The sequence below is a fragment of the Pseudophryne corroboree genome, chromosome 11 (assembly GCF_028390025.1).
Source record: "Pseudophryne corroboree isolate aPseCor3 chromosome 11, aPseCor3.hap2, whole genome shotgun sequence".
Classification (NCBI taxonomy): domain Eukaryota; kingdom Metazoa; phylum Chordata; class Amphibia; order Anura; family Myobatrachidae; genus Pseudophryne; species Pseudophryne corroboree.
The window spans coordinates 81,744,040-81,759,702 of NC_086454.1; the positions used below are offsets into that span (position 1 = coordinate 81,744,040).

Genomic DNA, 15,663 nt, shown 5'->3' on the forward strand with positions numbered 1-15,663 from the left:
TCGCTTATGCATGCAGGCCAATATGGACGAGATCGTCCATATTAGCAGGCATTGCTATGGTGCCGGGTGACGGGGGGAGTGAAGAAACTTCACTCCCCCCGTCACCCCCCCCCCCCCCCCCCCCCCGCCGCCGGGTCGCCCGTCTGCTGTATCGGCGGTCGGGCAGCTTGGCGGCGGGTCACCCAGTCTGTAGGGCCCTTTGGACATTGGGGGACGACAGACTGCACTTGGAACAAAAATGGTGGCCAGTATGGCGCTAATATAGACTAAGATACACACATATTAAGATATTTAAGATCCATCTGATATTCAAACTATGAGACGACTAACAGATAAGAATCATAAGAAAATGAATCTTGTTTTATTGACATTGAAGTGTTCTCTAATCTATTATTAATACTGTAACGCACGCACACTACACTAGCTGGATTCCTGTCCACTTGAAACACATGGACAGCCACGCTGAGCTGCATCCTGATGTTACTGAAAAATGTAAAACTGGCGGTTTCACTGAGCACTGTACTAGAAAGATACCAACAGACCGAGAGGTTCATTCAGACCCAGCAACTGCGCGGACACACACATTGCGGTCACATCCCCGATAGGTGTCACTGCAATGTGATTGATAGTATCAGGCGTTTTTGAGGCGGCAACGCGGTGATAAGGGGGGCAGGACCTTTATCAGGGGGGCTGCGTGATGTCACACGCAGCTGCTCCGATAAAACAAAATAGCCACTGACCGCCTGACAGCACAGCCAGGGGTCAACCTTAGATCAAATGCATTCACAATTAGATTGTGGATGCATCGGGAGGCGGCCTTACACATACTGGGCGCCAGCATGTGCAGAGATAAATGCAGATCTGGCTGCGTATGCAGCCATCTACGTTCGTCTCTGAATAACCCCCCCCCCCAAGCTCATGAGTAGAACAATTATCTGATCAAGAGTGACGGTGGAGCAGGTGGGAATCAGAATGACAGAAAATCCAAGCGCTCTACACCGAAGGATGACTACTGGTCCAGAAGTGGCATGTGAGATTACAGAATTTGAAGAAGGAAAACATCAAAAGTGAATTTGGAGAGACACAAGCCACCATGGTCAGTCTAACAATAGCCAGACTCTCAGACTTGCAAATATATATACTTTGCATATTTTGGACAAAGTGATTGTTTGTTTAGACCAGGGCTGGCCAAACCGGTCCTCGAGATCTACCAACAGTTCATGTTTTCCAGGCCTCCTGGAGATCTGTAGAATTGTCAGTTAGGAATGAATGCAGTACATTAATTAGTAATGACTACACCTGTGCACTAGCTAGGTGGTCTGGAAAATGTGTACTGTTGGTAGATCTCGAGGACTGGTTTGGCCAGCCCTGGTTTAGACTGAACCTTTCTTAAGGTGCATACACATGGTGCAACCCGTGCGGCGGCCGATACTGACTATACTGATGCCAGAGGCATGAGCCTCCGATATAGACAGTATTGGCCTTGCCTGCACCCACTATATTTCATTGCGATGCCAATCCCGCAGGACCTCGCATCGGCATCACAAAGGTGCATACACATGTTGCAATATGCACTATATTTATTTCCGATATGGACTATATAGTATCGGAGGTAAAATCTCACCGTGTGTATGCACCTCTAGAGTATGTTCTAAGGATGAGGGCATAGGCTGCTTTATTTTCTGCACATTATTTATGTTTATGTGATTTTATAATTGTTACTAATAGTGGTACTTAATGGTATTTATTATATTGAGACTTTTAATAGATTGTGTTCTGTCTCACTTGTGGTCACATAACCTGTGCTTGCTTAGGTCACACCCAAAATGCACCTCTAGAGTATGTTCTAAGGATGAGGGCATAGGCTGCTTTATTTTCTGCACATTATTTATGTTTATGTGATTTTATAATTGTTACTAATAGTGGTACTTAATGGTATTTATTATATTGAGACTTTTAATAGATTGTGTTCTGTCTCACTTGTGGTCACATAACCTGTGCTTGCTTAGGTCACACCCAATCAGTGATCAACATTGATTTTTTTTTACAAGAGCTGTTGTTCTGTTTTGTTATATTCATTATAACAGCTGTTTTCAGGGAAAATCTGAGAAATAAGCATTCCCAGGAGGATACAAGAGATTGACAGCATACGTCTCTCATACCTGCAGCGACCGCTCCATTTCCGCAGCCACCGAATGTTTATATGGGAATGTAATCTGCTGGATTTACCGACAGATTGGCCCAGGCTGTCAGCACCATCTGAAGATTGCATTAGGCCATAGTTAACTACAGGCTACTCCACCGGAAATTTACAGGGAGGAATCTCTATAGTTGGCGTCCTGTTGACGTATGTGCATCTCGTCAGCTGCACATATGTATTCGGCTAGCTGGGTCCAATTCCAGGACACGGAGTGACAGCGTAGCTGCGTAGGGTATCACTTTGCTCCCAGTTCTTCACCGGGTGGGCTCTTATTGAAGCTTGTGTAAATTTACCTGATGAATTCTCATCACACCTGCCTTAAATAAGCAGATTGTGATAAATCGGCCCTTTCATGTTGGTGGAAGAAATAATCTTACCAGTTCAGGATCTCTGTTATAGGTGTATCGATGTGGACCACCGCTATCATTTTTAAAAACATGCCATATTGTAGACCCTAAGGCACTCTCACCAAATGCCCTGCAGTGCAGAGACTAACTAGTTATCGATCCCATAGCTCCCAAGATGACCCTCCAGGAGGGACAGAATGCTCTGCTCCTGGACTTCCTCCTTAATTTATGATTGCCATCACCTGTACTGAAACACCTTTCTTATCTATTAAGATGTTCAACAAAGGTGCCGGCAATCATACATTAAGAGAAAAGTCCAGGAGCAGAGCATTCTGTCCCTCTAGGAGAGGGTCATGATGGGAGGTATGTGATCCCTTTCATGTTTCATCCCTATGGTAGGTAGGTTTCCTCATGTAGCAGCTAATATTATTACAGATTCCTAATCTTGTATCCGCTACAGATAAAGATTTTATGCAAAAAAATAAAATAATGAAACGATAAAGGTTTCACCAACCAGTAATTGCCGGGTGTGAGTGGAACTGCAGGTGTGTAATCCCCCCAGTGCAAACCAACAAAATGGCGCGTGAGGCCAGTTGCTGGCGACACTTACACTGCCGCTTTTCGCGCATGCGCCTCGTACGCCAGCGCGCTGGTTTGCGTACCGACGTCACGTCGCCCCTTAGCAGTAACCCGGAAGTGCTCGCCGGCTCTAGCTCCCTTTTCCGGTGCTGCTGCGGCGTGATAACAGCAGGCGGTGCAGCCATGAGCGTCCCGGCTTTCATCGATGTGTCCGAGGAGGATCAGGTGAGGTGGCCTCAGCCTCTCTCGGTGCCGCTGGAAGCCGGCCGGGGCACTGTGTGCGCTACAACTTGTGCTTATCCGGATGCTGTATGGCCGCAGCCCACATCTGCATGCTGAAACTTGTAGTGTCGTAGCAGCTGGCCGAGCACGGGCTCCCCCACAGCGCCATCTGCAGATGTGTCCCTGACTGCTGCTCAGTACAGTGCTGGGGGCGGTGTACCAAAGCGTGGAGAGGGGTGAAGCGCCAACCTATCAGCTCCTGTCATTTTTCGGGAGTTAGAAGCTGACTGGTGCCTTATCTCTCTTCAAGCTTTGGTACATCTCCCCCATAGTGATCTACTGTATGTCATTTCCCACAGCTGCCCCTCTCTATGCAGATTGACTGCTGTCGTACATTCATGTACCTCCCCGTGGTCAGCGGTGATGGGAGCAATCCCTGAGGTGCTGTAGTGGTGACGGTCCAAGGGCAGAACATGGGACTCCCTGGGTTAGCATAACTATCCTGCTTCTGAACATCATTAAACTTGTCCAGAGCATTCATACCTAATAGCCTCCCCGCACTTCCAGCACAGTAGCACTCTCCTCTCTGCATGCCTCTGCTTACTATTCCCAATAGATGTCCTCGTGGATTGTGTTCTGAAGCAGGTTAGTTCTGCGAGCTCAGGGGGTCACATGTTCTCTGTTTGAGCAAGCGGTGACCACTGTAATGGAGGGCTTAATTGCGTGTTGAGCAACAGCGCATTGTGCTTGTAAATGATGTACGTGCCGTAGGGAGGAATGGCTGCCAGTGTTTGTGAGCAATCGGTGGTGTTGGTGCGATAGAGAGGGAAATGCCATTTCATGTCGGCATCGTGATGCTCTTCTCCGCTGAATAGTGAAGATCTGGTGGTGACACAGTGGTGTTGTCACAATCTGTCTCTGAGAGTCTCCTGCCCCATGGAAGGTCCTGCATAGTCTGCCCTAGCTACCTTAGTTTTAGGGTACAGTGCAGGAATGCACCAGACATGGGTGTGTAGCTGGTCTGACTTATCACCCCATGCAGAAGACATCCCCGGGATAAAGATTTGATCACCTATCTCTGAGGAATTTTAATCTGAAAGCACCAGCAGGCAGTCCCGCCTCCCTCTGAACATTTTGTGGTCATTAAAAGTGTCTTTGTAATCAAATTTAAATGTGTACAAGTTTGTAAGACTCCAATCAACACAACAGCCAAAAACCATGTCCCACGGCATTTAATGTTGTGTTTTTTTTTTTTTTTTTTAAATGTAAAAATCTCTAAATACTTTATTTTATGTTAGGATTGTTGTCCCAGGGGTACTGCAATGTGTATCAACATTTTTGCCTTATAATAAGGATTTTGTTTCTACTTTCACATAGTCTACAGCTGCACACTAAAAACCCTGTTAACTCCTATTGAGATCAATGTTAACTAAATGCAGATTTCTAATTGAGCTCACATTTCAATGATTTTTGTAATAAATGTATATTTACTAAAAATAACAATTCTTCCATAAAGGCCGCAGAACTTCGTGCTTGCTTGAAATCTAAAGGCGCTGAATTATCAGAAGAGAATTCGGAGGGTGGACTTCATATTGACTTGGCGCAGATCATTGAGGCTTGTGATGTTTGCTTAAAGGAAGATGATAAAGGTTTGTTTGTACTGTAGGCTTTAGCATATTAGACAGGGTTCATCACTTAAAATGCACAGTCGATAATTTGCTGTGCAGGTGATAGATAAATATGAACCTGCCTTCTATGTGTGGTTTCTAAACCCCTTGAAAACTGACACGTTCAATTAGCTCCTGGTTTATCATTTTATCTAGTGAACGCTTGTAGATCAAGTAGTTGGAATCATTGTTTCTCTAGCATCCATAAGGGATATTGGGGACAGAATTAGCACGATGGGGTATAGACGAGTCCAAAGGACCCAGTGCACTTTAAATTTCATCAACTGGGTGGGCTGGCACCTCCCCTCTATGCCTCCTCCCACAGGTCAGTTTAGAAAAAAGTGCCCTCAGGAGAGGATGCACACTCTGCAAGCTCCAGAGTTTTTCTCCAGTTTCTTTTAACATTTTATTTCTTTCTGTATGCTGTTTGGGCAACAGCATACCTGCTTCATGGGGGGGGTGTCTCCGGCCTCTTGAGGCGCAGAGCCGCTTCCCCGCTGCAGGAGCTGTTTGATCACGTGGGCATGGCGCCTTGGCTGTCGCACCCGCAGCATGCTGCACACCCTAACGCTGCCTGAAGGTGATCATCGGTAGTGAGTACACGCCGGGGACCCCACTAGGGGGGTTCTGCGGTTCACTGTGCGGCTGAAGCGCGGGTGATGTGTACGGGTTCCTCCTGGGGGGGACCCGCTGTAGCCCCTGCGTGAGACTGGCTAAAATGCATTGTACCAAGCATTTATGTGAGGCTACAAACATAGGGAGACATGACCAGTATAAATATAAAACAGTAGCTCTGGCGCCATGGCGGGGGGCAGAGCTACATGAGAGCGGGCTCAGCAGCATTTTGGCACCTTCCTCTGCATAGCAGCAGCAGCCTCAAAAGCTCCTCCATAGCAGTCCCTGGATCACTGGTACCGGGTGTAGAGGGGGAGAGCCGTTATAGTGTGCACAAGTAACATCCCTCTGAGTGATTTTTCATAATACAGTCACACTGTTTACATATAAAATGCTGACAGCCTCACTGGGGCTGTGCAGTGCTGGTGTCATCTTTCCTGTGTGTCCTCTCACATGCAATAGGGCAGGCTTGTGTTGTATTTCAGGCTGTGTTGTATGTGTATTATAGCTGTTTTTCTTATTCAATACGGTAAAACAGAAGTTATGCAGTATTTGTAATGCTAGATTATCTCCTAGTTCATCTGGCTTTAATATCATGTGAGCAGTGTAGTCAGTCATCTCAGAATGCTGATATCAATGTGGGGGAGAGTCCAGAGCCCTCCTGGTTGGGGGGCTATCAAAAGCATGATGTCTTATGTCATCTCAACTCACTGCAAATGCCAATAAGACTCAGGAACTGCAACAAGCAGTGGCAAGTCTAACTGCTAAACATTCCCCCCTGTCTTCTACAGGGGCACAAAAACGTCCTCTACCTGCACTCCTTTCAGATACTGATGATGATATACAGGATGATGGGAATGATGTGGACCCCATAAGTGGGGATTTCACCCCTACCCAGGATATTGAACCCCTCATATTGGATATTCGGGATGTGTTAAAGCTCCCCCTGGAGGATGCTAATACTCACCAGTAATTTTTCCTCCCACAAGACAAAATGACAGTCACATTTCCTGATTCCAAGGAATTAGATGACTTATTTAAAATAGCCTGGAAAAATCCAGATAAAAAATATCAGGTGTCCAAATGGTTTCTGCATACATTCCCCTTTGCCCCTGAAGGCAGGAAATTCTGGCAAGAATCTCCAGCAGTGGATTTCTCAGTCTCTCGCCTTTCTAAAAAGGCGGTACTTACCTTTACGGTAAAGGATCCAGCAGATCGGAAATTGAGGCCACTCTAAAATCTATCTACACTGCTGCAGGTGTAGCTCAAAGACCGGTCATTGCAGGTTGCTGGATGACACATGCAATTCATTCCTGGGCTACTCAAATGCAGGAAGGTCTTTTGGGTGATATGACCTTAGTTACTACTGTAACTTTTCTAAAACACATTCCGGACACGGCAAGAGTCCTCTGTGACTCCCTTTAAAGAGATTGGCAATATTAATGCTAAGACCTCGGCTATGGCTGTGTCCGTGCGCAGAGCCATATGGTTGCGTCAGTGGATTGCTGACGCAGACTCCAAATGCAGTGTGGAATCTCTTACCTTCACAGGTGAATGGCTCTTTGGAGGTGAATTGTACCCATGAATCTCCAAAGCTACTGCTGGGAAATCCATGTTTCTCTAACGTCCTAGTGGATGCTGGGAACTCCGTAAGGACCATGGGGAATAGCGGGCTCCGAAGGAGGCTGGGCACTCTAGAAAGATCTTAGACTACCTGGTGTGCACTGGCTCCTCCCACTATGACCCTCCTCCAAGCCCCAGTTAGATTTCGTGCCCGGCCGAGGTTGGATGCACACTAGGGGCTCTCCTGAGCTCTTAGAAAGTTATAGTCTTAGAATTTGTTATTTTCAGTGAGACCTGCTGGCAACAGGCTCACTGCAGCGAGGGACTAAGGGGAGAAGAAGCGAACTCGCCTGCTTGCAGCCGGATTGGGCTTCTTAGGCTACTGGACACCATTAGCTCCAGAGGGATCGACCGCAGGCCCAGCCTTGATGTTCGGTCCCGGAGCCGCGCCGCCGTCCCCCTTACAGAGCCAGAAGCAAGAAGATGGTCCGGAAAATCGGCGGCATGAAGACTCTGTCTTCACCAAGGTAGCGCACAGCACTGCAGCTGTGCGCCATTGCTCCTCTCACACACTTCACACTCCGGTCACTGAGGGTGCAGGGCGCTGGGGGGGGCGCCCTGAGGCAGCAATAAAAACACCTTGGCTGGCTAAAATACCTCAATATATGGCCCCAGGGGCTATATATGAGGTAAATACCCCTGCCAGAATTCCATAAAAAAACGGGAGAATAGGCCGCGAAAAAGGGGCGGAGCCTATCTCCTCAGCACACTGGCGCCATTTTTCCCTCACAGCTCGGCTGGAGGGAAGCTCCCTGGCTCTTCCCTGCAATTCTACAGTACAGTAAGAGGGAAAAGAGAGGGGCGGCATTAAAATTGGCACTGTATACAGTATATTATATAAAAGCTATTAGGGACATAACTCAGTTAGTCCCTGTGTGTATATGTATATGTATATGTATATGTATATATATATATATATATATATATATATATATATATATATATATATATATATATATATATAGCTAGCGCTCTGGTGTGTGCTGGCATACTCTTACTCTGTCCCCCCAAAGGGCTTTTGTGGGTCCTGTCCTCGTTTAGAGCATTCCCTGTGTGTCTGCGGTGTGTCGGTACGGCTGTGTCGACATGTTGAATGAGGAGGCTTATATGGTGACAGAACAGAGGCCGATATATGTGATGTCGCCCCCTGTGGGGCCGACACCAGAGTGGATGGATAGGTGAAAGGTATAAACCGACAGTGTCAACTCCTTACATAAAAGGGTGGATGACGTAACAGCTGTGGGACAGCCGGCTTCGCAGCCCGCGCCTGCCCAGGCGTCTCAAAGGCCATCAGGGGCTCAAAAACGCCCGCTCTCTCTGATGGCAGACACAGATGTCGACACGGAGTCTAACTCCAGTGTCGACAAGGTGGAGACATATACACAATCCACTAGGAACATCCGTGACGTGATCCCGGCAATAAAAAATGTGTTATACATTTCTGACTTTAACCCAAGCACCTCTAAAAATGGGTTTTAGGTTTGGGGAGAAAAAACAGGCAGTGTTTTGTTCCCCCATCAGATGAATAAATGAAGTGTGTGAAAGCGTGGGTTCCCCCGTTAAGAAACTGGTAATTTATATAAAGTTACTGATGGCGTACCCTTTCCCGCCAGGTGGATAAGTTACGCTGGGAGATATCCCCTAGGGTGGATAAGGCGCTCACACGTTTGTCAAAAAAGGTGGCACTGCCGTCTTAGGATACGGCCACTTTAATAGGTACCTGTTGATAAAAAACAGGAGGCTATCCTGAAGGGTGGTCTTCTGTTTGCCGGCGGTCGGGCTCCCGGCGCTCAGTATACCGGCGCCGGGAGCCCGACCGCCGGCTTACCGACACTTATTTTCCCTCGTGGGGGTCCACGACCCCCATAGAGGGAGAATAAAATAGTGTGGCGCGCGTAGCGCGCCACCGTGCCCGTAGCGTGGCGAGCGCAGCGAGCCCGCAAGGGGCTCATTTGCGCTCGCCAAGCTGTCGGTAAGCCGGCGGTCGGGCTCCCGGCGCCGGGATGCTGGTCGCCGGGAGCCCGACCGCCGGCCACCCGTAGTGAACCCATCCTGAAGTCTGTATTTACACACTCAGGTACTAGACTGAGACCTGCAGATAGTGCTGCTGCAGCGTGGTCGGTGACCCTGTCAAACAGGGATACTAGTTGGAAAACATAAAAACATATTAAAGACGTCGTCTTATATATGGGGGATGCACAGAGGGATATTTTGCCGGCTGGCATCCAAAATAAATGTAATGTCCATTCTGTCAGGAGGGTATTAGAGACCTGTCACTGGACAGGTGATGCTGACTTAAAAAGCGCATAGAGAGCCTTATAAGGGTGAGGAATTATTTGGGGATGGTCTCTGGGACCTCGTATCCACAGCAACTGCTGGGAAGAAATATTTTTACCTCAGGTTTCCTCACAGACAAAGGTACAGTCCTTTCGGCTTCAGAAAAGCAAGCGGGTCAAATGGCGCTTCCTTTCTGTACAGAGACAAGGGTAGAGGGAAAAAAGCTGCACCAGTCAGCCTGTTCCCAGAATCAAGATTCTTCCCCCGCCTCCTGTGAGGCCACACCATGACGCGGGTGCTCCACAGGTGTAGCCAGGTACGGTGGGGGGTCGTCTCAAAAATTTCAGCAATTAGTGGGCTCGCTCACAGGTGGATCCCTGTTTCTTTCAAGTAGTATTTCAGGGGTACAAGCTGGAATTCGAGATGTCTCCCCCCAGCCGTTTCCTAAAATATGCCTTGCTGACAACTCCCTCAGGCAGGGAGGCTGTGCTAGAGGCAATTAATAAGCGGTATTCCCAGCAGGTAATACTCAAGGTGCCCCTACTTCAACAAGGACGGGGTTACTATTCCACACGGGTTGGGGTACCGAAACCGCATGGTTCGGTGTGACCCATTTTATATTTAAAATCCTTGAACACAAAAATTCAAGTTCAAGATGGAATCGCTCAGGGCGGTTATTCCAAGCCTGGACGAGGGGGATTACATGGTATCCTGGGACATCAAGGATGCTTACCTGCATGTCCCCATTTACCATCCTCGCCAGGAGTACCTCAGATTTGTGGTACAGGATTACCATTACCAAGTCCAGACACTGCCGTTTGGACTGTACATGGCACCGAGGGTGTTTTATCAAGGTAATGGCCGAAATGTTGATACTCCTTCAAAAAAAAAAGGGAGTTGTAATTATCCCGTACTTGGACAATCTCGTTATAGGGGCGAGGTCCAAGGAGCAGTTGGTAGTCGGGGTAGCACTATTTTGGAAAGTGCTACAACAGCATGGTTGGATTCTAAACAGTCCAAAGTCACAGCTGGTTCCTATGACACGTCTACTGTTCCTGGGGATGGTTCTGGGCATAAACCAGAAATAGTGTTTCTCCCGGAGGAGAAAGCCAAGGAGTTGTCATCTCTAGTCAGAGACCTCCTGAAGCCAAAATAGGTAGCGGTGCATCATTGCACGCGAGTCCTGGGAAAAATGGTAGCTTCCTACGAAGCAATCCCATTAGGCAGGTTCCATACAAGAACTTTTCAGAGGGACCTGTTGGACAAGTGGTCCGGATCGCATCTTCCGATGCATAGGCTGATAACCCTGTCTCCAAGGACCAGGGTATCTCTACGGTGGTGGCTGCAGAGTGCCCATCTTCAAGAGGGCCGCAGGTTCGGCATACAGGACTAGGTCCTAGTGACCATGGATTCCAGCCTTTGAGGCTGGGAGGCAGTCACACAGGGAAGAAATTTCCAGGGACTTTGGTCAAGTCAGGTTATTTCCCTACACATAAATATTCTGGACCTGAGGGCCATTTACAATGCCCTGAGGCCGGCAAGGCCTCTGCTTCAAAACCAGCCGGTACTGATCCAATCAGACAACATCACGGCAGTCGCCCATGTAAACCAACAGGGCGGCACAAGAAGCAGGATGGCGATGGCAGAAGCCACAAGGATTCTCCGATAGTCGGAAAATCATGTGTTAGCACTGTCAGCAGTGTTCATTCCCGGAGTGGACAACTGGGAAGCAGATCTTCTCAACAGACACGACCTCCACCCGGGAGAATGGGGACTTCCTCCAGAAGTCTTCCAATAGGATTGTACACCATTGGGAAAGGCCACAGGTAGACATGATGGCGTCCCGCCTCAACAAAAAGCTATAAAAGATATTGCACCGGGTCAAGGGACCCTCAGGCGATAGCTATGGACACTCTGGTAACACCGTGGGTGTACCAGTCGGTTTATGTGTTCTCCCCTCTGCCTCTCATACCAAAGGTACTGAGAATAATAAGAAGGCGAGGAGTAAGAACGATACTCGTGGATGGCCAAGAAGAGCTTGGTACCCAGAACTTCAAGAATTTATATCAGAGGACCCATGGCCTCTGCCACTCAGACAGGACCTGCGGCAGCAGGGGCCCTGTCTGTTCCAAGACTTACCGCGGCTGCGTTTGTCGGCATGGCGGTTGAACGCTGGATCCTGAAGGAAAAAGGTATTCCGGAGGAAGTCATTCCTACGCTTACTAAAGCCAGGAAAGAGGTTACAGCAACTCATTATCACCGCATATGGCGAAAATATGTTGCATGGTGTGAGGCCGTAAGGGCCCCAACAGAGGAATTTCAACTAGGTCGATTTCTGCATTTCCTGCAAGCAGGAGTGACTATGGGCCTTAAATTGGGTTCCATTAAGGTACAGATCTCGGCTCTGTCGATTTTCTTTCAAAAAGAACTAGCTTCAGTACCTGAAGTTCAGACATTTATAAAAGGAGTGCTGCAGAGTCAGCCCCCGTTTGTGCCTCCTGTGGCACCTTGGGATCTCAACGTGGTGTTGAGTTTCTTAAAATCACATTGGTTTGAACCACTAAAAACCGTGGATCTGAAATATCTCACGTGGAAGGTGGTTATGTTATTGGCCTTGGCTTCTGCCAGGCGAGTATCAAAGTTGGCGGCTTTGTCTTGTAAAAGCCCTTATTTGATTTTCCATATGGATAGGGCAGAATTGAGGACTCGTCCCCAGTTTTCTCCCAAAGGTGGTGTCAGCGTTTCACCTGAACCAGCCTATTGTGGTGCCTAGGCTACTAGGGACTTGGAGGACTCCAAGTTGCTAGACGTTGTCAGGGCACTGAAAATATATGTTTCCAGAACGGCTAGAGTCAGAAAATCTGACTCGCTGTTTATCCTATATGCACCTAACAAGCTGGGTGCTCCTGCTTCTAAGCAGACTATTGCTCGTTGGATTTGTAGTACAATTCAGCTTGCACATACTGTGGCAGGCCTGCCACAGCCAAAATCTGTCAATGCCCATTCCACAAGGAAGGTGGGCTCATCTTGGGCGGCTGCCCGAGAGGTCTCGGCTTTACAATTTTGCCGAGCAGCTACTTGGTCAGGGGCAAACACGTTTGCAAAAATTCTACAAATTTGATACCCTGGCTGAGGAGGACCTGGAGTTCTCTCATTCAGTGCTGCAGAGTCATCCGCACTCTCCCGCCCGTTTGGGAGCTTTGGTATAATCCCCATGGTCCTTACGGAGTTCCCAGCATCCACTAGGACGTTAGAGAAAATAAGAATTTACTCACCGGTAATTCTATTTCTCGTAGTCCGTAGTGGATGCTGGGCGCCCATCCCAAGTGCGGTTTATCTGCAATACTTGTACATAGTTATGGTTAACTAAATCGGGTTATTGTTGAGCCATCTGTTGAGAGGCTCTATTGTTTCATACTGTTAACTGTGTTTCATATCACGAGTTGTACGGTGTGATTGGTGTGGCTGGTATGAGTCTTACCCGGGATTCAAAATCCTTCCTTATTGTGTACGCTCGTCCGGGCACAGTACCTAACTGAGGCTTGGAGGAGGGTCATAGTGGGAGGAGCCAGTGCACACCAGGTAGTCTAAGATCTTTCTAGAGTGCCCAGCCTCCTTCGGAGCCCGCTATTCCCCATGGTCCTTACGGAGTTCCCAGCATCCACTACGGACTACGAGAAATAGAATTACCGGTGAGTAAATTCTTATTTTCTCCCTTCCGGAGCTCCGCCTGCTAGACGTACCTACCCGGGAACGTCTACTCTGTCCTTTCGGTCCTCTAGATTTCGATCTAGGGCCAGGGGGGCCTCCAAAGCAGCTAGATGCACCAGAGGTAAGCCTAAGAAACCAGCCGTTGCCGGATCTCAGGATCAAAGCACAATATCTTGTGGTGGGAGCTCGATATGTCACTACAGCCACATCTGGGGCGGTTCCTGCCAAGATGCTTGGGTAAGGGACCTTATCTCTAAGGGTTACAAGCTGGTGTGCTTCAGTGCTCCTCCCTAACGATTTTTCAAATCAGGCTTACCAGCTTTGGAAAATATGCAAGGTACACTGCTACTGGCCATCAACAAGTTGGTCCAGTCCCAGGTCATTGTTCCAGTACCCCTACAACAACAAGGACAAGGTTACTACTCCAGTATGTTCATGGTACCAAAACCAGACGGGTCGGTGAGACCCATTCTGAATCTGAAGTCCTTGAATCCTTACCTGAAGGTTTTCAAATTCAAGGTGGAATCTTTGAGAATGGTGTTCGCAGGCCTGAAACCACAGGAATTCCTTGTGTCCCTGGATATCAAGGATGCTTACCTCCATATCCCAATTTTGGCCTCATCAGGCTTATCTGTGTTCGCCATACTGAACGATCACTACCAGTTTCAGGCGTTACCCATCAGCCTATCTACAGCTTCGAGGGTGTTTACGAAGGTGATGGCGGAGATGATGTTTTGGCTTTGGGTCGAGGGGGTCAACGTGATTCCCTACCTGGACGATCTCCTGATAAAAAAGGAGTTCCAGGGATCTTCTACTGCTCCATATAGATCACACTACCCAACTTCTGTCTCGCCACGGGTGGATCCTCAATCTGCAGAAGTCTCACCTGGAACCGTCTCAGCGGCTCCTGTTTCTGGGGATGCTACTGGGTACTGTAGCACAGAAAGTGTTCCTCCCAGAGGACAAAGTGAGATCACTTCGAGAAATGGTTCGCATGGTTCTCCGACCTGTTCGTGTATCCATTCATCTTTGCATAAAATTGTTAGGAAAGATGGTGGTCTCGTACGAGGCGATACAATTCGGGAGGTTTCATGCCAGACCTTTCCAATTGGGCATCCTGAACAAGTGGTCCGGTACATCTTCAGATGCACCGGAGGACTTGGCTATCGCCCCAGGCCAGGATTTTTCTCCTGTGGTGACTACAGTCTTCCAACCTACTGGAAGGTCGACACTTTGGGATTCAGGATTGGATCCTACTTACGACAGATGCGAGTTTGAGAGGATGGGGAGCTGTCACCCAGGGGGCGCACTTCCAGGGCAGGTGGTCTGCCCCAGAGGCCCTACTTTCGATCAACATTCTGGAACTTCGGGCTATCTACAATGCTCTGAGTCAGTCATCCTTTCTACTAAGGGATCAGGCAATCCAGGTGCAGTCGGACAATGCCACGGCGGTGGTGTACATCAATCGACAGGGAGGGACAAAAAGCAGGGCCTGCATGCGAGAAGTGTCAAGAATACTCTGGGCAGAAAGAAATGCAAGAGCACGGTCTTCATTCCGGGAGTGGACAACTGGGAAGCGGACTTCCTGAGTCGCCATGACCTCCACCCGGGAGGGTGGGGACTACACTCTCAGGTGTTTCAACAGATCGACAGGTGGGGATACCCACAGATCGACTTGATGGCCTCTCACCTCAACAAGAAGCTTCGCTGCTATTGCACATGTACCAGGGACCCTCAGGCGAGTGCAATGGATGCGCTGACATCGCCTTGGCCTTACCAGCTGGCCTACCGGTTTCCTCTGATTCCGCTGATCCCAAGGGTGCTCAAGGGGATCAGGCATCAAAGAGTGAGCGCAATCTTGATTGACCCAGATTGGCCCCGAAGAGTGTGGTACGTGGCTCTTCTGGACATGTCCGTAGAGGACCCTTGGCCTCTACCTCTAAGAAGGGATCTTCAACAAGGACCGTTCGTCTATCCGCACTTATGGCGGTTTCGTTTTACGGCATGGAAGTGGAGCGGAACATCCTAGCTCACAAAGGGCTTTCCAAAAAGGTCATTGCCACTATGGTGCAAGCCAGAAAACCTGTGACGTCAAAACACCATCATATCTGGCGGAGATATGTCTCTTGGTGCGAGGAACGCCCATATCCCTCTGCAGAATTCCACTTGGGAAGGTTCCTGCAGGCTGGTATGGATAAAGGCTTACGTCTGGGATCCATTAAGGTCCAGATTTCAGCTCTTTCCATCTTCTTCCAGAAGAAGTTGGCTCTCTTGCCGGAAGTTCAGACCTTGCAAGGGGTGCTTCACATACAACCTCCATTTGTGCCGCCTACGGCACCTTGGGATCTGGATGTAGTGTTACGCTTTCTACAGTGCCCCTGGTTTGAACCTCTGACGACGGTACAAGCTAAGTACCTCACGT

General features: G+C 48.6%; 1 protein-coding gene and 1 long non-coding RNA gene across 3 annotated transcripts in view; one reads left to right on the top strand and one right to left on the bottom strand.

Annotated features, from left to right (window-relative positions):
- Nucleotides 1–3,121, bottom strand: part of LOC134969953 (uncharacterized) — an 85,542-nt gene extending 82,421 nt beyond the window's left edge. The window contains exon 1 of the long non-coding RNA XR_010189585.1: nucleotides 3,062–3,121. This is a non-coding gene — a long non-coding RNA (uncharacterized LOC134969953). The remainder of the gene's footprint in view (nucleotides 1–3,061) is intronic.
- Nucleotides 3,122–3,242: 121 nt separating this feature from the next.
- EIF3M (eukaryotic translation initiation factor 3 subunit M) overlaps nucleotides 3,243–15,663 on the top strand; it is a 72,353-nt gene continuing 59,932 nt past the window's right edge. For both annotated transcript variants that reach the window (XM_063944469.1, XM_063944470.1), the window contains exons 1-2: nucleotides 3,243–3,351; nucleotides 4,865–4,997. In XM_063944469.1, coding sequence (XP_063800539.1) covers nucleotides 3,310–3,351; nucleotides 4,865–4,997 — 175 coding nt within the window. In that variant the 5' untranslated portion in view covers nucleotides 3,243–3,309. The remainder of the gene's footprint in view (nucleotides 3,352–4,864; nucleotides 4,998–15,663) is intronic.